The sequence below is a fragment of the Myxocyprinus asiaticus genome, chromosome 26, assembly GCF_019703515.2.
Source record: "Myxocyprinus asiaticus isolate MX2 ecotype Aquarium Trade chromosome 26, UBuf_Myxa_2, whole genome shotgun sequence".
Lineage (NCBI taxonomy): Eukaryota > Metazoa > Chordata > Actinopteri > Cypriniformes > Catostomidae > Myxocyprinus > Myxocyprinus asiaticus.
Genome location: NC_059369.1, coordinates 32,018,870 through 32,041,236, shown reverse-complemented (window position 1 = coordinate 32,041,236; position 22,367 = coordinate 32,018,870). Strand labels below are relative to the sequence as shown.

The 22,367-nt window shown below is 43.4% G+C and overlaps 1 protein-coding gene and 1 pseudogene across 1 annotated transcript; both read left to right on the top strand.

Moving 5' to 3' along the window:
• The first annotated feature begins 1,850 nt into the window (after positions 1–1,850).
• On the top strand, positions 1,851–3,929 carry LOC127417102 (extracellular calcium-sensing receptor-like; annotated as a pseudogene).
• A 1,587-nt stretch (positions 3,930–5,516) lies between these two features.
• Positions 5,517–22,193, top strand: LOC127416649 (extracellular calcium-sensing receptor-like). The gene is made up of 6 exons (XM_051656092.1): positions 5,517–5,737; positions 5,855–6,146; positions 6,890–7,684; positions 20,599–20,826; positions 21,044–21,167; positions 21,280–22,193. The coding sequence occupies exons 1-6, from the start codon at positions 5,517–5,519 to the stop codon at positions 22,191–22,193; spliced, it is 2,574 nt and encodes an 857-aa protein (XP_051512052.1).
• Positions 22,194–22,367: the final 174 nt, after the last annotated feature.

Here is a 22,367-nt window from a genome sequence, read left to right as displayed (position 1 = left end):
CCTAATTGGTGGAGTGCTGCAGAGATGGTTGTTCTTCTGGAAGGTTCTCCTCTCTCTACAGAGAAATGCTGGAGCTCTGTCAGAGTGACCATCGGGTTCTTGGTCACCTCCCTGACTAAGGCCCTTCTCCCCTGATCGCTAAGTTTGGCCGGGCGGCCAGCTCTAGGAAGAGTCCTGGTGGTTCCAAACTTCTTCCATTTACAGATGATGGAGGCCACTGTGCTCATTGGGACCTTCAATGCTGCAGACATTTTTCTGTACCCTTCCCCAGATCTGTGCCTCGATACAATCTTGTCTCGGAGGTCTACAGACAATTCCTTGGACTTCATGGCTTGGTTTGTGCTCTGACATGCACTGTTAACTGTGGGAACTTATATAGACAGGTGTGTGCCTTTCCAAATCATGTCCAATCAACTGAATTTACCACAGGTGGACTCCAATCAAGTTGTAGAAACATCTCTAGGATGATCAGTGGAAACAGGATGCACCTGAGCTCAATTTTGAGCGTCATGGCAAAGGCTGTGAATACTAATGTACATGTGATTTTTTTTTTTTTTTTCGTTTTTTTTTTTTAATAAATTTGCAAAGATTTCAAACAAACTTCTTTCACGTTGTCATTATGGGGTATTGTTTGTAGAATTTTGAGGAAAATAATGAATTTAATCTATTTTGGAATATTGCTGTAACATAACATAATGTGGAAAAAGTGAAGCGCTGTGAATACTTTCCAGATGCACTGTATGTGTATCAGTGGAAATTTCATACACTAATACTCTCTTCATTTTGGCCTCTGAGTGAAACAAATTTGCTTATTGCATTCTACTAATGGAGACCTTTACAACAATATATAACACATGGCATCTCATTTTTTTTATGGTTTCACCAACACTGAATATAATTGTTGTGGAAACAAATTTGCAAATTATGAGAACTAAATAGTTCTGTTTTGTCAGCAAATTAAAAAGCATTATTTAAGAATTAATAGGATCAGATATATGCATTGTAAAATCCAGATTATAAGCTTTAAAATTTCACCTATTTTGTTCAGATCAAGCAAGGGGTTATTAATTTATTATGTAATTATAATTATTATTACTACTATTTTTTTTTTTTCCCGCAGGGAGTGCCCCCACTGGCCCGGTATAAGCCCAGTTCAACTAACACTTTATATATATATTAAAATATGTAAAAAAAAAATAAATAAATGAATAAATAAATAAATAAATAAATAAACAAAACCTGTCATAATTATTTATTAAAAAAAAGTTGATAAAAAAAGTTCTAATGCAATATCTTGAGATAATACATGCAAAATGAGAGATTTATAAACAGTCTTAGTGGGTCGGTCATTTTTGACCAGGAACACAGGTGTTAGCACAAAATGAACACAACACAAGTGTTAAAAATTAAAATCTATATTGCCTGAAGGGTAACTATGATGGGTAATTGTTTTGTTAATATGGTGTTCAAAAAGAATTATTTAAAGTATTTAAAGTAAATTAAAATGAGCACACACATATACACACACACACACACACACACACACACCCTTGATACGTAATGACCAAAGTCCACAGGTTATAAAAGTACCAGTACAAAAAGTTCTCTGATCATGTCAGAGAGTGCCACCTTCTTCAAATGAGGTCATTTCCCAATAGATTATCAGTACTTTCATTTTAATAAAAAAAAAACTAAAATTCTTCCATTATCTGTGACATACAATAATATTTATTAAGTGGGTGAATGGAGCCACTTGTTGCACTGCTGCATATGGTAATGGCCATCATGACTTTCTCTAAAGCTAATGAGACTGTCTGTACTCTGCACGGAGAGCCTGCATACCCTCCATTATGGAAAGACGGAGACATCATTCTTGGAGGGGTTTTCTCCTTCCATTGCAACTGGGAGGCCACATTCTACAAGGGGCCATTGGGCTGGCTATACCCAAATCACAAGTGACGGGTCTTAAGGAGTTCATTCTAGACATTAAGCCACTAAAATCTTCAGGCACTGCCATATTTACTGAGCTCTGGGAAGAACTGTTTCATTGTCAGTACTCCACAGAGAATGATTCAATGTCCACAACAGTATGTACAGGCAATGAGGAGCTGTCTCAGATGCAAAACACATTCACAGATATGTCACTCATGCCCATTTCAGTAATGTTTACAAAGGAGTGTATACTGTTGCTCATACACTTCATGACCCTTCTGGGCTGCGAGGACAAATGTGCCACAAAGAAACAGCCTGATCCTTCAACAGTGGGTTAACACTATATTAATATTACAACAATATAAAGTACAATTTCTGCTTAGCATTTACACATCCATTGGAAAATAGCATGTTTAGCATGTTATAGCAAAACAATTATAAAAATGCAGCATTATTAGTTGTCAGACATTTTATTCAATGACACACATGTACTGTTTATATTTTGTCAGTGACACCAGTTTTATCTGTTATTTTGTCTGTTCTTTCAGTTTCTGAAGCACCTGAAAAAGGTGCGTTTCACAACCAAAGATGGTAAGGAGGTTTACTTTGATGAGCATGGTGACCCTGTGACAAACACTACGAATTTGTCACTGTTGGGCATTATGATGCTTCTTTCCAGGGAAGGGTTCATTTAGCTGTCAATATGGCTTCAATTTTATGAGCAAATACTTCAACAAGGGTAAGAAAAAGGGTGAAAAAAAAGTATCTGACTTACAACAAATTAAGAGAAAATACATGTTCAGAATCATTCATACAGTAGCATCTGCATAAATACACATGAATAGTCAAAGGAATAAATAAATGAAAAACTATTTGAAATTTGTGTCGCAGGTACCTGTGTCTGTGTGCAGCGAGAGCTGTATTCCAGGCACTAGAAAGGCTGTGCAAAAAGGAAAACCTACATTATATGTTGTTATGACTGTATTCCATGCACAGAAGGAGAGATCAGTAATACTACAAGTGAAATTACAATATATATATATATATATATATATATATATATATATATATATATATATATATATATATATATATATATTATAGAAAAAAAGAGACTCATGAATCATTGCTTTTTTATCTCTCTAATAACAGATTCTATAACATGTCAACGGTGCAATCAAGACTTATGGTCAAATCACCAAAAAGATGGATGTGTTAAGAAGGAAACTGAATTGTTGATTCATTTTTAACAATGATAATTGCAATCGTATTCTTCAGATATAAAAACACCCCAATAGTTAAAGCCAATAACTCAGAGCTGAGCTTTATGCTACTGTTTTCACTGATGTTGCGTTTTCTCTGTTCACTTACCTTCATTGGTCAGAATTCTGAGTGGTCCTGTATGTTGCGTCACACAGAGTTTGGGATCACTTTTGTCCTCTGTGTCTTCTGTGTTCTGGGTAAAACAATAGTGGTGTTAATGGCCTTCAGGGCTACACTTCCAGGCAGTAATGTCATGAAATGGTTTGGGCCCTCAACAGAGTGTTGGTTTCACTCTCATACATGTTCTTATATGTTAACAATATCTCCCCCTTTTCCCTTTTAAAACTCTAAAGTACTTCAAAGAAAAGATCATTTTAGAGTGTAACGTGGGCTCAGCTATAGGTTTCTGGGCTGTGTTGGGTTATAATGGACTCCTTTCTATTCTATGTTTCTTTTTGGCTTTTCTGGCTCAAAAGCTCCCTGATAATTTTAATGAAGCCAAATTCATCACATTCAGCATGCTCATATTCTGTGCTGCTTGGATTGCTTTTATTCCAGTTTATGCAAGTTCTCCTGGAAAATTCACTGTGGCAGTGGAAATATTTGCCATTTTAGCCTCTACTTACGGAATGTTATTTTGCATCTTCATTCCTAAATGCTATAATATTTTATTGAAACCAGACAAAAACTCCAAAAAATATTTGATGGGTAAAGTACCCCCAAGAGCCCTTTGACTGTAATAGATTAAAAGATCATCTATACGTGAGGGACAATTATGTTAACATTAATATAATTAAAGATGGAAATGTTACCCACATATTGTTACTTACAGCCTATTTTAAAGTTATGCCGATTATTATCATACTTTTCTTACTGAACATCTTTACAGTTTATATGTATTTATGTACCTTAAAAACTGAGGATGCTACAGGTCTCTGTTTTAGTAAATGTTTTCAATAATTATATTCAATAAGAAAAAAATAAAAACATTTGACTGCAACAGATAAAGGTGAAGGTAAATGAATATGATTACCATATGCCAATATGTTTTCAACTTTGGCCAGTGTGGCTACAAAGAAAGCTTACAATAAAATATTCCAATTCAGTCAGTACACTCGGCAAAATACATAACTCTGTTTATTCAAACCCAATAGACCAATGGCACATGAATAAATGACACTGGTTGGCTGCAACCATCACATGTACAGAATAACACATACTGTAGGCCCTATTTAACTAAAGGTGTGTGTGTAAAAAACACATGAAAACTTGCACACACACAAATAATAATAATAATAATAATAATAATAATAATAATGCAATCTACTGAAAATTGCGTACTTTTCATGAGCAAAATTGTCTCTTGTCAATTTTGGTGGGTTTCCTTTAATAAACAAGGAACAAAAGGCATGCCTCCATAAAATGCTAAATAAAAGGCAAATATATATGGAACACAACTGAACAAAATATATTGTCATTTTTCAAACTTCTGTGTTCAAATACTTTCTCCTATCCCAGCTTAATATGCAGAGACAACTAATAGTGAGCCATTCATAAGTTAATTTTCTCAAAAACTGTAAGCACTATCTTTCTGTAGCGCTTTGAAATTTTCTCTGTTTGTTTTGAGCAATCCACTTAGACCCACCCCAACAACCTTACTCAACAAATGGTGTGTTCAGAAAGCTGTTTTGAAAACAAAGCTTATTTTTTGCAGTTCTGTTTGGTGGTGCTAGTGGTGCAGAAATTACATACTTCAGCTATAAAATATGTTACATACTATAGCTATATAGTGGTTCAAGAGTGTCGAACCTGATTAATTACATATAAATGATTGAAATCATATAAATCAGAACCCCCTGTTTTATGTTTCATTTATTTAAAATAATTGCCTCACCAAGTCCTGACACCACAACCACTGTATTTGCCTTTAATCACCTCAACAAAATTGTGGAGGGCCGCCATTGGAACAGCTTTACTTAGAACTACATTTTCAGATTAGGTTCTCCTGAGATGAAAGGCAACATTGTTGAGATAGACTGAAATATCTGTGCACGAAAAGGCATACTTAACCCCTTAAAACTGAAAAGATAAAGGAAAGAGATAAAGAAAGTATGAATGACTTGATTGCTTGTATACACAGACATTGGAAACAATAAAAGTGAAAATATAATCTCTAACAGCTCTGCTGGTTCTTGCATAATGCAACATGAAACAAACTGGAGCAATGGTTCAATATGCCAATCCCAAAGGGCATTCCAAAATATGATAAAAGGCCACACTTTCCTTGTTCTGCCTCAGAGGCTCCAGCCTTGCATATTAGCATGGCACAGAGGACTGAGTTACTGCTGCTACTGCTGTTGGTGGTGCATGGTAAGTTTATCTCTGTCCCAGCGAAGGTCTGCAAACTACTAAGCCAGCCTGCCCTCCCAATACTATCAGCCGAAAGAGACATCAACATTGGGGCGATTTTCTCACTCCATACAAGTGCTGTGCTAAAGATACATCCTTTCACTTCCAAACCAGAGCCATCGATGTGCGTCAGGTCTGTATGCGAATGACTCTTTGAGTTACACTTTGAGTTACATTATGAATACTGAAAAAGTACCTGACCGTGTGACGAATGTACTGTAACACATACAACTGATGCTTTTTTCCACAGCTTCAATTTGCGTGAGTTTAAATTTGCTCAGACACTGATTTTTGCCATTGAGGAGATTAATAACAGCACACAACTGCTGTCTGGTGTTTCTTTGGGCTATAAGATATATGATGCCTGTAATAATGTAGCCCAGGCTATCCTCTCAGGCATGGCTTTGATGAATGGCAATGAAGAGATTTTGAGTAATGAGTCCTGCTTTAGACCACCAACTGTTCTTGCCATTGTTGGAGAATCAAACTCCTCTCCCACCATGGGCCTGGCCTCTGTTGCAGGTCCATTCAGCATCCCTCTTGTAAGAATTCTTAGTTTTCTGCTACTTGTTATCATGTTGAATAAATGTGCGATTAACCACTAAAAGAGGAAAATGTGATTTCAAGCCCAGGACAACAGTTGTTGTAAATACAGAAAGCATTATGTTAAAAGTGTTGACATTGTAGCAGTCTATTTAAGACAATTACACTATTTGAAGTGATAGGGTGAATATGGGCAAAGTAGGAACCTTTCTGATAATTTGTAATAGCCGTTTTTTTAAGATATCCACATGACTACACCAATATCATTCCATATTAGCTTAGGATGAACTTGCTGATTGCTAATTTCTAGTAATGGAAAAACATAGACATAATGATAGATGATTAAATCATTAGTTCACACAAAAATGAAAATTCTGTCATTATTTACTCACTGACATGTTGTTCCAAACCCATAGGATGTTTTTCTTCTTCTGTGGAACACAAAAGGAGATGTTTTGCAGTTATTATCAATTAACTTTCAATTTCTTTGTATCTTTTTTTCTAAATTAAACAGAATGGTTATTCTGTCTAACATCTTTTGTGTTCTACAGAAGTCATACCATTTTGGAACACCATGTGGGTGAATAATTGATGACAGAATTTTCATTTCTGGGCGATCTATATCTTTAAGTTGAGTGTCCCACTTTACATGTACAGTATTCACACAATGTTTAGAATTAAGACTGCATAGTTAATATAGTCTGCTGCTTTTTTTTTAATTTTTTTTTTTTTATTATTGTAGATCAGTCATTTTGCCACATGTGCATGTCTGAGTGACAGAAAAAGATATCCATCCTTCTTCAGAACAATACCCAGTGATTATTACCAAAGCAGAGCACTGGCTCAACTAGTCAAGCACTTTGGCTGGACCTGGGTTGGGACGGTCAGGAGTCGCACTGACTATGGTAACAATGGCATTGCAGCATTTGGAGCGGCAGCTCAACAAGAGGGGATTTGTATTGAATACTCAGAGGCCATATCAAGAACTGATCCACAATCACAGCTCCTGAAGACAGTGGAAGTGATAAAGAAGGCCACTTCCAGGGTGGTGCTGGCTTTTATGTCATTAGGAGATTTTTCCCCCCTCATGAAAGTAATTGCACAACAGAACATCACAGGGCTGCAGTGGGTTGGCAGTGAATCATGGATCACTTCTCGAATTCTTGCCGAAACAAAGGAATATAGATTTCTTACCGGAGCTGTGGGCTTTGCTGTAGCGAATTCAAAGCTTGATGGCCTGCGAGAGTTTCTAGTGAATGTGCACCCTAATCAACAACCAAAGAATGAACTTTTAAAAGAATTCTGGGAAACAGCATTTCAGTGCTCTTTCAGGAACAACGGGAGTGGTAAAGTTGACTGTACTGGCTCAGAAAGCTTGGCAGAGCTGAAAATTGAATATACAGATGCATCAGAGCTGCGAATAGCAAATAAAGTGTACACAGCAGTATATGCTATTGCACATACAATACATAACATATTAATAGATTTAAAATCCTCCACCATCAGCAGCAAAGGAGAGTGGGCCACACCACAAAAGGTAATTAAAAGGAATAGTTTCCCAAAAATGAAAACTTTGTCATTATTTATTTACCCACATGTTATTAGCCATGGGATGTTAGGCATTATGTTCACCATTCATTTTCATTATAATTTTTCCCTACCATTCTGCCTAGCATCTCCTTTTGTGTTCCACTGATGAAACAAAGACATATGGGTTTGGAATAGGGCTGCATGATATAGGGGAAAAATGTGATGTGCAGTAAATTGTTAGAAAATGCCATACACGATACAACAATCCAATGACGTCATTGGAGTGGCCAGAACTTTATTGGAATAAAACATGACTGTCTATCCCAGAGATCACAAACATAGTTGTCTATTGTTCCAAATTGAATATAGTCTGTGCATTACTCAGATGCACAGGTAGATGTCTAAACCTGCACCTCTGCCAGTGCCTTTAGTTGTCCAGCTACGTGTTCATCAGCTGGGAGCCACCTATCACGGCTGTTCCACCCCATTCATCTCGTAATATCTTCCGGTGGTGGGGCGGTGGTCTCCCTGCAACCCCCCGCAGCTGGACACCAGTCCTTTCGATTGCCTTTCATTCTTGCTTTCCCATTAAGACATTCCTCCTTTCTTGTTGAGACATACTGTACCCATGCAACCAGGGTTCATTAACTTCTTCAACTCTGATCCAAAGATACCAATGTATTTCAACAGATGCTGCATTGATGTTCCAATAAACCCTCGACACCTGACCTCCACAGCGTAAGTGGCAGCCCTCGGTGGCCAGATCAGCATATTTTAGCTTCTTTCTCTCATAGGCTGCCTCCAGTCCCTCTTCCCATGGGACAGTAAGTTCAATCATTATAACTTTCCTATCTGATGCTGACCATAACAAATGTCCGGCCTCAAGGAGGTAATGGTCTCAGAAGGAAATTTTAGCTGCTGGCTAAGTTCGACCACAATTGACCAGTCACTTCCATATGCCAGGATTGGCCTTTCCTCCCTCTGTGCTGTGCCTTGTGCAGCACCTCCCTTTTTTACAAACTCAATGTACTTCCTCTGTGGAGCATGTTGGCCTTTATTCTACACATCTCAAGGATTTCTGCTAGCTTTTGCAGCACCTGATCATGCTGCCACCTGGTGCCAAGGCGGTCTTAGACCCAACATGTGCTGCAAATTTGCTTTTGGGGCCTTGCAGAGGGGACAACTCTCCTCTGTATCATACCACATGGACAAATTTCCAGGGCTTGGAAGAGTGTCATAGGAGGGTCTTATTAGAAAACTTAGCCTGGCCTGGGGTATCCTCCCCAGGTCAGCCCAGCCTAAATCTCTATTAGATGCACCTTCCCATACTATCCAGCGCCTTTGCTATTGCTGGCTGACTGCTCGAATCACATACATGTCCTCTTCCATCTTAGTTAATTCTGTCACTACCATCACATTCTTCTGTTTTTTAGAGGCTGCTGACCACAGTTTGGGAGCCATCCCCCATCCAAGGCCTGCTCTTCCTGATTGGGTACTTCCAACAAACTCTTTTTGCTACAGTCTTGAAACCACCCTGTTTACAACCTCATCTGCCTTCCAGGCATGGCCTGTGCGGACCTGGGCTTGACAAGCCCTCACTGACTGGTCTGTTGATTCCCTTAGTTCTAAGGACAGCCTGGCTTTCTCCTACTTGTAACCCAGGGTGATGGCAGTTGTAAGGCATTTCTTCCAAACAATGCATTGTCTGAAAGACAACACGGCAAGCCCAGCCACTTCCTGATGTAACTGTTGGCCTTGGTGTCCATCCTTGCCACTGCCGCTGCAGTGATCTCACACATCTTTAGTGGCCACATCAGGTGATGATACAATGTAAATTGGTAACACCACACCTTGTATTTGCCTGGGATATGACAATTGTCTATCTTATCCAAGCCCTCTTTCAGCTGCTTATGAACCAACCCTGCCATGTGTTTATCTGATAGATCTGCTGTGTATTCTCTCCATAAACATTGAATTGTCTGCCCTGCCAGCACCGGTATTCTTTCACCATCCAGCTCAAACAATATCTAGTCACTTCTAATACCTTTACGAATAGAAAGGCTACAAGACTTTGTTGGCTTGATCTTCATCCTGGCCCATGACAAAAGCTCTTCCAGCCTTTTTAAGAGTGTTTGTACATGCAACAGTCTGGAGGATACTTGTGACATCATCCATATAACTGTGTAGTGCTGACAATCTCACCCCAGATTGTGCACGGATGGCCATCAGTCTGGCATCTATTAGAATGAGCTTGAATGCAGCTGTGAACAGGATGGGAGAGATTGAACATCCCATTGTAATCCCTTTTTCCAGTTTCTACCAACCAGTTATGTACTCCTGTGTTGCATGACATATTTTCAGGTCCCCATAGTAACTATCTACCAAGCTTTTAATACACTCTGGTACATGGAAACACTCCAGTTCATAGCTGAAGAGCTGGTGTGGAACCAATCCATAGGCATTTGCCAGATCCAACCAGACTACATGGAGGTCTTTCTAGTCTCTCTTGGCAGACTGGATCTGCTCCAATATTACAAACGCATGCTTCACACATCCAGGAAAACCTGGTATGCCTGCCTTCTGGCAGCTTGTGTCTATGTATACATTCTTTTAGAGGGAATTAGACATCCTCCTTGCTACCACCAAAAAAAAAAATCTTACTCATATTCAGTACAGCAATACTCCTAAACTGACTTATGTTGGTGGATTCCTTTTCTTTGGGTATACAGATTTCCACTGCCCTTTGCCATTCCAGGGGTATGCACTGTTTCTTCCAGGCAACTCTCAGTAGTCTCCATAACAGATTAAGAACTGTAGGGAACAACCTATAAGGTATCCCGTTCGGGCCCAGAGCTGAAGTTGCCCTGGCTTTTTCTAGCACTTGCCTGATCTCACTCAACTTTGGTGGAGCTACATCAAATATCACTACTGACTCTGATAGCTGTGGGACATATCTGGGTGAGCCTAGCAGGCTGTCTTTATGGGGATCCCCTAGTTGTTCTTTCATGTGGTCTTCTAGATCTTGCTTCGGCATCACCAGCTTTCTACTCCTCTTCTCTTCGAGAAGATTTCTGGCAAATTTAAAAGGATCCTTTAAAAGGATCTTCTCCGCTGTCAAATTCTCTCTATCCTCCTCAGAACTGACAACCTAGCTTATGCTATCCCACAATACCGTCAAGCCCTCCTTCTCATGCTCATATGGGGCCTCATATATAAAACTCTATTTAGATTTCTTCCTAAAAGTTTGCGTAAGCACAAAAGTCAGTTCCCTATCTGTCACTCACTCGACGTTGGTGTCGATGTAGTGACACTAGGGGTCACTCTTGGGAGCCCGAGACACCTCTGGTCTTTGATAAAAGGCCAATGAAAATTGGCGAGTGGTATTTGCATGCCACTCCCCCGAACATACGGGTATAAAAGGAGCTGGTATGCAACCACTCATTCAGATTTTCTCTTCGGAGCCGAACGGTCATGCTCATTGAGCTGAATACTACTGTTCATTCACCTGCTGGATCTGACGGCGCATTTCAGCGGCTTCTCCCCCCTCTGCACTGGTGCACTGCAGAGAACGCCCCTGGGCGCTTCGGCAGAAAAACTAGAGAGTATATTTTCTGAAAGAGCATTTTTCCCCTCTAAAAGAGTATATATTTCTCTAAAAGAGCGCACACACGGAACGTCTTTTTAAAGACGCGTCTTTTTAAAGATGCTTTTCCGATTGTGTGTTATTCCTGGTTGTGCTCGTTATCTCTCGCCTTCTAACAGTCACGATCACTGTCTTTCGTGTCTGGGCACTGCTCACGCGGAGACAGCGTTCGTGGATGGTCACATTCTCATTGCAAGAATGTGTCCATGGCAACGTTGCGGTCGCGGCTCGCCTTCGTAAGGAAGCGAGCCACCCCAGAGGCTCCCGCCTCGGTCCTTTTACCCACGGGTTTGAGGCCAGCGCGGCTAGCACTGGGGGCGATTTGGGGACCCCAATGGGACCGCCTCCGCCGGGTATCCCCCCGCAGACCTCCCATTCCCCAGCACGCTCGTTTGCCCCGATTGGGCTTCCGGGTGAGTCCGCCGGCTCGTCTCACGGCGAGTTCGACCACTTATTCGGAGCCCGCGAAAGTGATGAGCTCTCGAGCGCAGCATCAGAGAGCGGGCTCGTCCAGTCGGAAGCCTCGGCTGGGCTCCTCCCTTCGGGGTCGATCGCCCAGTCACAGGCTAACGCGGAGATGACGACATGCTTTCCCGGACAGCCGCGAGCGTCGGTTAGAGTGGATTTCACCGCTCTTCCCTGAACCCTCGCGGCTCTGTGATTGGTTCCTGGGCTCGCGGCGCCGCTCAAAGCCACACCCCGCCCCGTTCCTTTCTTCCCGAAAGTGCATGAAGAGCTGACAAGATCGCGGGAGGCACCTTTTACTGCCCAGTCCCGATCTTTTCAGCTTCCCCGCTCTCACTACCCTCGATGGTGGGGCGGCAAAGGGTTATTCGGCAATCCTCCGGTGGATAAAGGCGCTCGCGGTGCACCTATGCCCGCAGAGCGCCGCCACCTGGCGTGGGTGCCCAAAGCCCCCGTCCAAGGCCTGTAGGTTTACGTCGTCTCTGACGGTCAAAGCCTACGGCGCTGCTGGACAAGCCGCCTCCGCCCTGCACGCCATGGCTCTCCTGCAAGTCCACCAAGGCGCTAAAGGAACTGCACGGTCGGTCGCCGAGCGCAGTTCCTGCATCAATCCCGGGGCGGAACTACCCTTGGTGACCGACCTCGCTCTCCAAGCGACGGAGGTCACGGCGCGGTCTCCCGGGCAGACGATGGCCACACTAGTGGTCCAGGAGCGCCACCTTTGGCTCAACCTGGTCGAGATGGGTGAGGCTGACAGGACATGATTCCTTGCTGCCCCCATTTTCCAGGCGGGCCTATTCGGCGACACTGTCGAGGACTTTGCCCAGCAGTTCTCGATGGTAGAGCAGTAGATGGATGCTAGCCGGCTTGTCCTGCCCCGGCGTGGCTCAAGATCCCCCCATCTACTCATCGCCGAGGGCGTCCCCCTGCGGTGACTGCACCGGCTCCGCCGCAGCCCACCCCTCCGGCCCGGCCCCGGCGTGGAGCCCACCGCAGGAAGCCGACGCCACCCGTCTCACAGCCGGCACCGAAGAACCCACAGAGGTCTTCGAAGCGCCCCTGAGACGGGCGACCCAGGGACAACGAAACCCGCTGCTCTGGAGCTGGTAAGCAGATCTTCTTTTTGTTACCTTTTGCATTTAATTGCGCTGCATGCCCAAGTGGCTGCAGTACTCAAGAGCTCCGCAAGAGTGGTTTCCTTGTTCCCTGGGTCACATATTCGGTGTGTACAGCTGGCATCACGACCACCGTCCACCACTCCATTTGGCAGGTTGGCGCTCCAGCGGCAGTCTCCCGCCCTGAGCGCCCAGCTGTGGCACAAATCTGCCCCCGATGTGACAGTCTCCACGGGTCATGAGGACAGGCCTCTTCCTCCCCCATCCCAGGCTGTTCCGGGGGTGGTCACAAGGAGCCAGGTAAGTGCTTCGATGTCCTCGGACTCAGCACGGTCACGATGTGGTGTGGCACCTCAAGCTCCGCCCCGCCGCGAGGCCCCACCCGCCGGTACATCCGATGACGTTGTCCCTTTGGTCCCCCTTGCGCGGAACTCGGGTGCATGGCTTGCGCTTTCCAGTCCGTCGCGAGGGCTGGTCCGGACCGTCCGACTCGGCTGCACGATTCACTTCGCTGGGCATCCGCCCAGGTCCAGTGGTGTCCACTTCACCTTGGTGAAAGATGGAAACGCTGCTACCTTGCGCAGAGATCGCTACCCTCCTACGGAAGGACGCGATAGAACCTGTCCCTCCAGCCGAGATGAAGAGGGGGTTTTACAGCCCCTACTTCATTGTACCGAAAAAAGGCGGTGGGTTGCGGCCAATCTTGGACCTGCGAGTACTGAACCGGGCCTTACACAGACTCCCGTTCAAGATGCTGACGCAAAGACGCATTCTAGCGAGCGTCCGGCATCAAGATTGTTTCGCGGCGGTAGACCCGAAGGATGCGTACTTTCACGTCTCGATCCTTCCTCGACACAGACCCTTCCTGCGGTTTGCGTTCGAGGGTCAGGCGTATCGGTAAAAGTACTCCCTTTCGGCCTGTCCCTGTCTCCTCGCGTCTTTACGAAGATCGCAGAGGCTTCCCTTGCCCCGTTAAGGGAGGTGGGCATTCGCATTCTCAACTATCTCGACGACTGGCTAATCCTAGCTCACTCTCGAGACGGGTTATGCGCACACAGGGACCTGGTGCTCTCACACCTCAGCCGACTAGGGCTTCGGGTCAGCTGGGAAAAGAGCAAGCTCCTCCCGGTTCAGAGCATCTCTTTTCTCGGTTTGGAGTTGGACACAGTCTCCTTGACGGCGCACCTTACGAACGAGCGCGCCCAGTCGGTGCTGGCCTGTTTGAAGGCGTTCAAACAGAAAACAGCAGTTCCACTGAAACATTTTCAGAGGCTCCTGGGGCATATGGCGTCCTCGGCGGTGGCCACCCCGCTCGGGTTGATGCATATGAGGCCGCTTCAGCACTGGCTCCAGACTCGAGTCCCGAGACGGGCATGGCGCCACGGGACACACCGCGTGGCCATTACGTCGGTCTGTCACCGTCTTTTCAGCCCTTGGACCGACCTCTCGTTTCCATGAGCAGGTGTTCCGCTAGAACTGGTCTCCAGGCGCGTCGTGGTCACGACAGACGCCTCCAAAACGGGCTGGGGCGCTGTTGGCAACGGGCACGCAGCCGCCAGTCTCTAGACGGGTCCGCAGCTGCGTTGGCACATCAACTGCCTCGAGTTACTGGCAATTCTGCTCGCCCTGCGGAGGTTCCGGCCATTGATCCAGGGCAAGCACGTGCTAGTTCGGACAGACAGCACGGCAGCGGTAGCATATGTCAACCACCAAGGCGGTCTGCGCTCCTGCTGTATGTCATAACTCGCCCGCCGTCTCCTCCAACGGAGTTAGCAGCACCAAGTCGCTGCAAGCCACTCACATCCCGGGCAACCTCAACACTTCGGCGGACGCGCCGTAACAACAGGTTACCCTCAAGGGAGAGTGGAGACTCCACCTTCAGGTGGTCCAGCTGATTTGGAGTCGATTCAGTCAGGCACAGGTGCACCTGTTCGCCTCCCAAGAATCCTCCCACTGCCCGCTCTGGTACGCCCTCACCGAGGCCTTCCTCTGCATAGACGCGCTGGCACACAGCTGGTCCCCTGGCATTCGCAAATATGCGTTTTCCCCAGTGAGCCTGCTCGCACAGACCCTGTGCAAGGTCAGGGAGGACGAGGAGAAGGTCGTCCTGGTAAGCACCCTACTGGCCCGCCCAGACGTGGTGCTCGGACCTCACGCTCCTCGTGACAGCTCCCCCTGGGCAAATTCCCCTGAGAAAGGCCCTTTGAGTTTTGCAGGGCTTAAGGCACTCTCCTTGAAGACTGCCCTCCTGACTGCGCTCACTTCCATCAAGAGGGTAGGTGACCTGCAAGTGTTCTCTGTCAGCGAAACGTGCCTGGAGTTCGGTCCGGGCTATTCTCACGTGATCCTGAGACCCCGACCGGGCTATGTGCCCAAGGTTCCCACCACTCCTTTTAGAGACCAGGTGGTGAACCTGCAAGCGCTGCCCCAGGAGGAGGCAGACCCAGCCCTGGCGTTGCTGTGTCCGGTGCGCGCTTTGCGCATCTATTTGGATCGCACGCAGAGCTTTAGACTCTCTGAGCAGCTCTTTGTCTTCTTCGGTGCACAGCGGAAAGGAAGCGCTGTCTCCAAGCAGAGGATCGCCCACTGGCTCATTGACGCCATAACTATGGCATGTCTCACCCAAAACATGCCGCCCCCGGTAGGGCTACGAGCCCATTCTACTCGTGGTGTAGCGGCTTCTTGGGCCCTGGCCAGAGGTGCCTCTCTAACAGACATTGCAGAGCAGCGGGCTGGGCAACACCCAACACCTTTGCAAGGTTCTACAACCTCCGGGTGGAACCGGTTTCGTCCCAGGTAGTGGCACGCAACACAAGCGGATAAGCCCGGGATAGCCGGCCGGGTGTATCGCTTGCACATAGCGCCTTCCACCTCCTTTTGAGCTGAAGACGTGCGCTGTTAATTCCCAGTAGTGTTCACAAAGGTTGTTCCCTGGTTGACTTCCTCCGAGCCCTGTGGCAGTCGAGTTTTCGGAGAGACTCGCTGCCGGCCCAGTACACGCGCTAACTAAGAGCCCGGTTCTGGGGTAGGTGCTCTGCATGTGGCGGTTCCCTGTAAGGCTAACCCCATGCGATCTATATCTTCCGCTAGTTCGTTTCCCTACTGGCAAACTGCGTCTTCCTTGGGCAGAGCCCCTCAGTCTCCATGTTGTAGTAACTCCTCCCCCATTGGGTAGGATCTACCTTGAAGGCTCTCCACATGGTTGGAAAGACCATGTGATGTATTCTTCCACTTAAATATCCCCCCTCTCTTGGGGCGAGGTGTGGTCTCCGCGGTGTCCTCCCCTTGGGAGGGACACCCCCCGACTAGACCTGGCGGCCCAGTCGGATAATCCCCCTTCTTTTTAGGGAGTGGAAAAAGGGAAGGGGAAAGAGGCCATGACTGGGTTAAGCCTGTCTCTATCTCTGGGTAGTCGACTTGTCCCCAAAAAGGGCCGTTCGACACTCATAACTGTGTTGGGGGAGGTTACGTGTCGACCTGGTGTGCTGGCTATGAGGCACACAGCAAGTCTGCCCACCACACACCGCCAGTTCACGTAACACAGTTCAGCCTTGTGGTGTTTTGTATAGGGACCCCTAGTGTCACTACATCGACACCAACGTCGAGTGAGTGACAGAAAGGGAACGTCATGGTTACTGGTGTAACCTCCGTTCCCTGATGGAGGGAACGAGACGTTGGTCCCTCCTGCCACAACGCTGAACTACCCGCTGAAATGGCCGGACCTTATATCGGCTCCTCAGCGTAAAACCTGAATGAGTGGTTGCATACCAGCTCCTTTTATACCCGTATGTTCGGGGGAGTGGCATGCAAATACCACTCGCCAATTTTCATTGGCCTTTTATCAAAGACCAGAGGTGTCTCGGGCTCCCAAGAGTGACCCCTAGTGTCACTACATCGACACCAACGTCTCGTTCCCTCCATCAGGGAACGGAGGTTACACCAGTAACCATGACGATTTTGCCTATGCACAAAAACATTTCCAGATTTATAAAACGAATGGCAAAACCTGCGCATAGTTCCCTAAATAAATCCCAGCTAGCGGAAGATTATGCGTACATGCACTACATTCATTCCCCACCCGTCTCCTCCCTAAAATAGCCATATATAGAGTGTACAACGTCTGTTTTTACTATGCATATCATCATCTGCATAAAATTACAATATGCATTTCGCCATCCAGGCACTTGATTACTGTGTTTACCAGTATGAGAAACTGTATTATATGAGATAATATAGACTGTAAATGTCACATGTGCCCAAAGGTTAGATGCTGAACCATGGAGAAACCTTATTTAATAAGATATTAACTTGTTTTCAGAGAATATAGCTTGAATATCCCTTGGCCCAATATTTCCTTTTTACAGCTTATATTTGAATGCCTTTTCAATTAGTTAAATTAAATTAATATAGCCTACTTTTGGCTTGATAACGATTACTTCTGATTCAAGTGCTTAAATACATAATTTTACTCTAAATGAGGTGAATTAAATGAAAATCAGAGTTTATAATCAGTCTGTTCAGTTCATTTTTTGTCCAGCTGGAGTCGTCAATTCACACCCAGCAGTAAAAGAGTACGTACGCTAGGGGTAGAGCTTGCGTGGTGGTGCGCACATTTTCACGTCAAGTTTACTTTTTAGAAATCTCATCGTAAGCATGAGAAGCGGCGTACTAACATTTTTGTGCATATGCAACATTTATACATGATGCCCCTGCTCTTCTCCATGCCTTGCAAAGCTGCCTCCACTTTCACCAGCTGCAGTGTTTCCTTTTCTCTCCTACACATCACTCTGGGACCACGCTTCTTCACTGACACTTGCCCAACTCTACCTACACATTTTTTCATAAACAATGTCACTAAACATATTAAGCTTGGCCTTCATCCTTCTGCTGAGTGTATTCTCCAAGGTGGAGCACAGGTCTTAGTCTAGTCTGCTCCAGGCTTCATTATTGTTAGATCTTGGCCAATTAATTAGATTCCTTCTCCCTGGCTCCTTTTCATTGTATTGCCTTCCCTCTCTTGTCTGTGGGTTAACAGTTGTATCCTCCTGCGGCTCACCACGCGGTCATGACTTGTCCTGCTGGCTGGACTGGTCTTCTTTCTTTTTTATTTATTTGTTTATTTATTTTACTTTAAAGGTGCACTAAGTAAGATTTTAGCTGGCTCCTACTCGTCCCTGTATCTGTCCCAGTAGTACTTGTGGTTTTGGATTCTATACTGACACCCATCGTCTTGGATATAGGAAGTTTGTTCATTAAATACTGCTGCTTTACGAAAATGTTTGTCTGTCTTCTGTTTTATTACTTTTAGTCTGTGTTTTTCTCCATCTCATACTACACATCCCTATTATGGACATTCTTGGATTTAATAAAAAATAGTTTTTTTAAAAATACATTTGCGTGTTCTTGCTCGCTGGACTTTGACCAGACCAGCAACTCAGTTGTGAGCTCTCTGCCATTATCAGCGGCATGAGAGCTGCAAGACATAGCATTTTGTTTCATGACTCCCTCTTGTTTGGACATTTTTCTTTTCATTTGCACTCATTCTGTTTAGACTGTCTGTTGGATCACAATCCTGCTGATACTATCACTCTGGACTATACTGTTGACTCTGACTCAGTTATTGTCTGTAGTAAGTATATTTTGTTTGTTATGTTATTTTGTTTGTTTTTCTTGTTTTGTTTACATGTACTTTTATGTTTGAGCATTGGCTGAAAGCACTATTTTAAGTAAACTTAGTAACTAGTAACTCAGTCAGTTGCATGACACAGTGTCACGTGCTGTCAACATGGCAGCGCTCATGAGGGGGCAACCCGCTCCATGTAAAATTAAGCAGCTTTCATTTCATTACTGATATTACTGGAGTCTTCATCTAATAAGAGTGTACATCATTTTCAACATATTTCTAAAAAATGCTATTCAGGTCTTTAATTGTAAAACATTTTAATAAGCAAAAATTACTAAGTGCACCTTTAATACATGCTTAGATTCATTTAATAATTAGTTGATTCAATATGGGACTTATGTTTTGAAAAATAATGTCCAGAAGAGCCTGGCTTAGACATTTGCTTTCTGCATTGCTTTAATGTGCTCTAAGTTCGAGACGAACTTGAGACAGAAAGGAGTGCTTCATGGGACAATCCATTAATTTAAACACATCTTTTGATAATGTATATCCACACATATCCACAATGACCAATGAACAAGTTTGAATTTGCATACAGGCGTCTGGTCTCATTATCTGCTCTCACACACAATGCAGATTGGAAGCACAAGACAGCATTGGTTACAGGAACATATTTACAAATGTGACAAGCTCTGTCATTTGAGTCAGATATAGAGTTGGGGAAAACACGATTTTAACCTCAGCTTTCAAATTATGACACGTTTATCATGAAATCAGGGCTATGAATCGATCATTTAAAAAAAAACGAATTAAACACACAGTTTTCTGTTTTTATTCACTATTAAATTATGGTGCGATACATTACAACAAATATTAAAAAAATATCATTAATATATTTACTTTATACTTTCAAAGAACTTGCAAGAATTTGGTTAGTCATTTTTTATTTTATTTGTATTTATTTTTTTATTTTATTTTTTTGCAGATAGTGTTAATTAAACACATTTATACAGGTATTAATCTTTGATATAAGTATATGTACACATGCCATAAAATCAGTGGACATGTTGCCATTTTCATCATAGGCAGGATCAAATGGGCAGATTCAATTAATATCAGACTTTCTATTGGCAACAGAAACTTAAGTGTACATTGCCAATGCATTATTAGACACTATATATGCATATACTGTATAAAACATTGAATTCTGAAGTTTAATTTAAGTTTAAAATATTAAAACTATTATAAAGTATACCTGGCTACAGCTTGCTGAATGGCCAGGCCCTTCTCAGTCTCTATCGCACACATGCTGGGTCTCTCTCAGGTGGTTTCACTTTTGAGAATGATTCAGACAACAGTAGTTGCGGATTTACAGGTGAAGCAAAGAGACAGCTGTGCGAGCAACTTAGCTGTCTCTCACACGCCTGGTTTACCGCTTGTGGGGGAAGTCTCCATTCTCCACATAGTAAATCCACTCCCGTGTTTTTTATGCCCGGGACATGTGTCGCGGGTAATGAATAAGCATGCATTGCTCCACATAATCAGTTTCTCTGTTAGGATGTAGAGTAGAGTCGAACGTGTACCTCCTCAAAATTTATATATGCCAATTTTAGCCACAGAAAGCAGGGGAAAAACATTAGTGGTGTTTAACCCATTGTACAAAGGTTTGTTCCTGGCAGGCAGAAGATGTCCTAACCCCACAGCCACCCAAACTGGAGTCTGTAAGGCTAAGTAGCCTGCCAAGAACAACTCAGGACACCTTTCTCCTATCGCATGAAGTTTCAGCAAGTAAAAAAAAAAAAAAAAAAAAAAGTGTACATTTCTTTTAACGCATTAAACAAAAAATATTAATTGCAGAAAATTAACATGTTAAATTTTCCAGCCCTACACAAAATACAAACTGACATTTGCGATATTTCATAAAATTGTATATATTGTGCAGTCCTAGTTTCGAATTACATGAAAGTGAGTAAATTATGTAAGAATTGAGTGAACTAACACTTTAGGAGCACAAACATGTAGTAGAAAAATCATACTGGAACAAATTATTGTATGTTTCTGGTCTTTCTGCTCAGGTGCTGGAGTATATGAGAGATGTCAACTTCTCTGCCAAAACAGGTGAGAAAATATTCTTTGATGCAAGTGGTGATCCAATGGCAAGATATGACCTGGTGAACTGGCAGCCTGCTGAGAATGGAGGTCTGCAGTTTAAGCATGTTGGCATTTATGACAGCTCACTGCCTTCAAAGCAATGCCTTCAAGTTGATCAGGAACACATTGTATGGGCAGGGAACAGTGGACAGGTACAGCATTTATGTATAACGACAAATTATTTAAGGCATGTGAAATGTCTGGTCTTATTCTGAAAAAAAAAAAAAAAAAAAAAAAAAAAAACAATATATCTAAATACAATGCATGAAAGCAGAGTGGCATAAAAGCTGAAAAAAAATAAATAAATGGAGATGAATCTGAAAATTCAATTAAAATAAACTTATATGACTACTGCTTCTTTTCTCATAGTTGCCTGTATCCATGTGCAGTGAGAGCTGCCTCCCTGGCACTAGGAAGGCTATTCAGAAAGGAAGGCCTGTCTGCTGTTATGACTGTATTCCATGTGCAGAGGGAGAAATCAGTAATGAGACAGGTAAAATGCCATTGAATACCAAAAGTGTAAGAAAGTGTTATACTGTCCATTGGTCATTGACTTCATTAAGCAATTTACATTCAGATAATCTTTTTCCCAAATTCCTTCACAGATTCTAGTGATTGCTTTCCTTGTGATCTGGAGTATTGGTCAAATGAAAGCAAAGACAGTTGTGTGTTAAAAGTGGTTGAATTTCTTTCCTATACAGAAATCATGGGGACAGTGCTTTCTATTTTTTCGTCCATTGGGACATTATTAACGACAATGGTATATTTTGTGTTTTATCTTCATAAAGAAACACCTGTTGTCAGAGCCAACAACTCAGAGCTGAGCTTCCTGCTGCTCTTCTCACTGGCACTGTGTTTTCTCTGTTCACTTACTTTCATTGGTCAGCCCACTGAGTGGTCCTGTATGTTGCGTCACACAGCATTTGGGATCACTTTTGTCCTCTGTATCTCCTGTGTTCTGGGGAAAACAATAGTGGTGTTAATGGCCTTCAAGACTACACTTCCAGGAAACAATGTCATGAAATGGTTTGGGCCCTTGCAGCAAAGACTATGCATTGTTTCCTTAACTTCGATACAGGTGATTATCTGTGTGCTTTGGTTAACAATATCCCCTCCATTCCCACATATGAATTTGAAGCATTACAGAGAAAAGATAATTCTAGAATGCAGTTTAGGCTCAGCTATTGGTTTCTGTGCTGTGTTGGGTTATATTGGTCTTCTAGCTTTCCTTTGCTTTGTTTTAGCTTTTCTAGCTCGGAAGCTTCCTGATAACTTCAATGAAGCCAAGTTCATCACATTTAGTATGCTCATATTCTGTGCTGTTTGGATCACATTTATCCCAGCATATGTCAGTTCCCCTGGAAAATTCACTGTAGCTGTGGAGATATTTGCTATTTTAGCTTCAAGCTTTGGTTTATTATTTTGTATATTTGCTCCAAAATGTTACATAATTTTGGTAAAACCAGAGCAAAACACAAAGAAACAAATGATGGGGAAATCTGCATCCAAAACTCTTTAAACCCATGAAAAATCATGTAATCCAACAATATAGCTGTAAAGAATTAATGTTACCTGCTGCATATCTGAAACCAACAGATCCTTAACTGGAAAAAAAATAATAAAATAAAAAATAAATAAATAAAGGACTAGTTCACCCAAAAATGAAAATTTGCTGATAATTTACTCACCCTTA

Coding starts and splice junctions, on each gene's coding strand:
- LOC127416649 (XM_051656092.1), top strand. CDS start 5,517: ATGGCACAGAGGACTGAGTTACTGCTGCTACTGCTGTTGGTGGTGCAT. Junction 20,827..21,043: donor GGGCAGGGAACAGTGGACAG/GTACAGCATTTA, acceptor CTTTTCTCATAG/TTGCCTGTATCCATGTGCAG. Junction 21,168..21,279: donor AGAAATCAGTAATGAGACAG/GTAAAATGCCAT, acceptor ATTCCTTCACAG/ATTCTAGTGATTGCTTTCCT.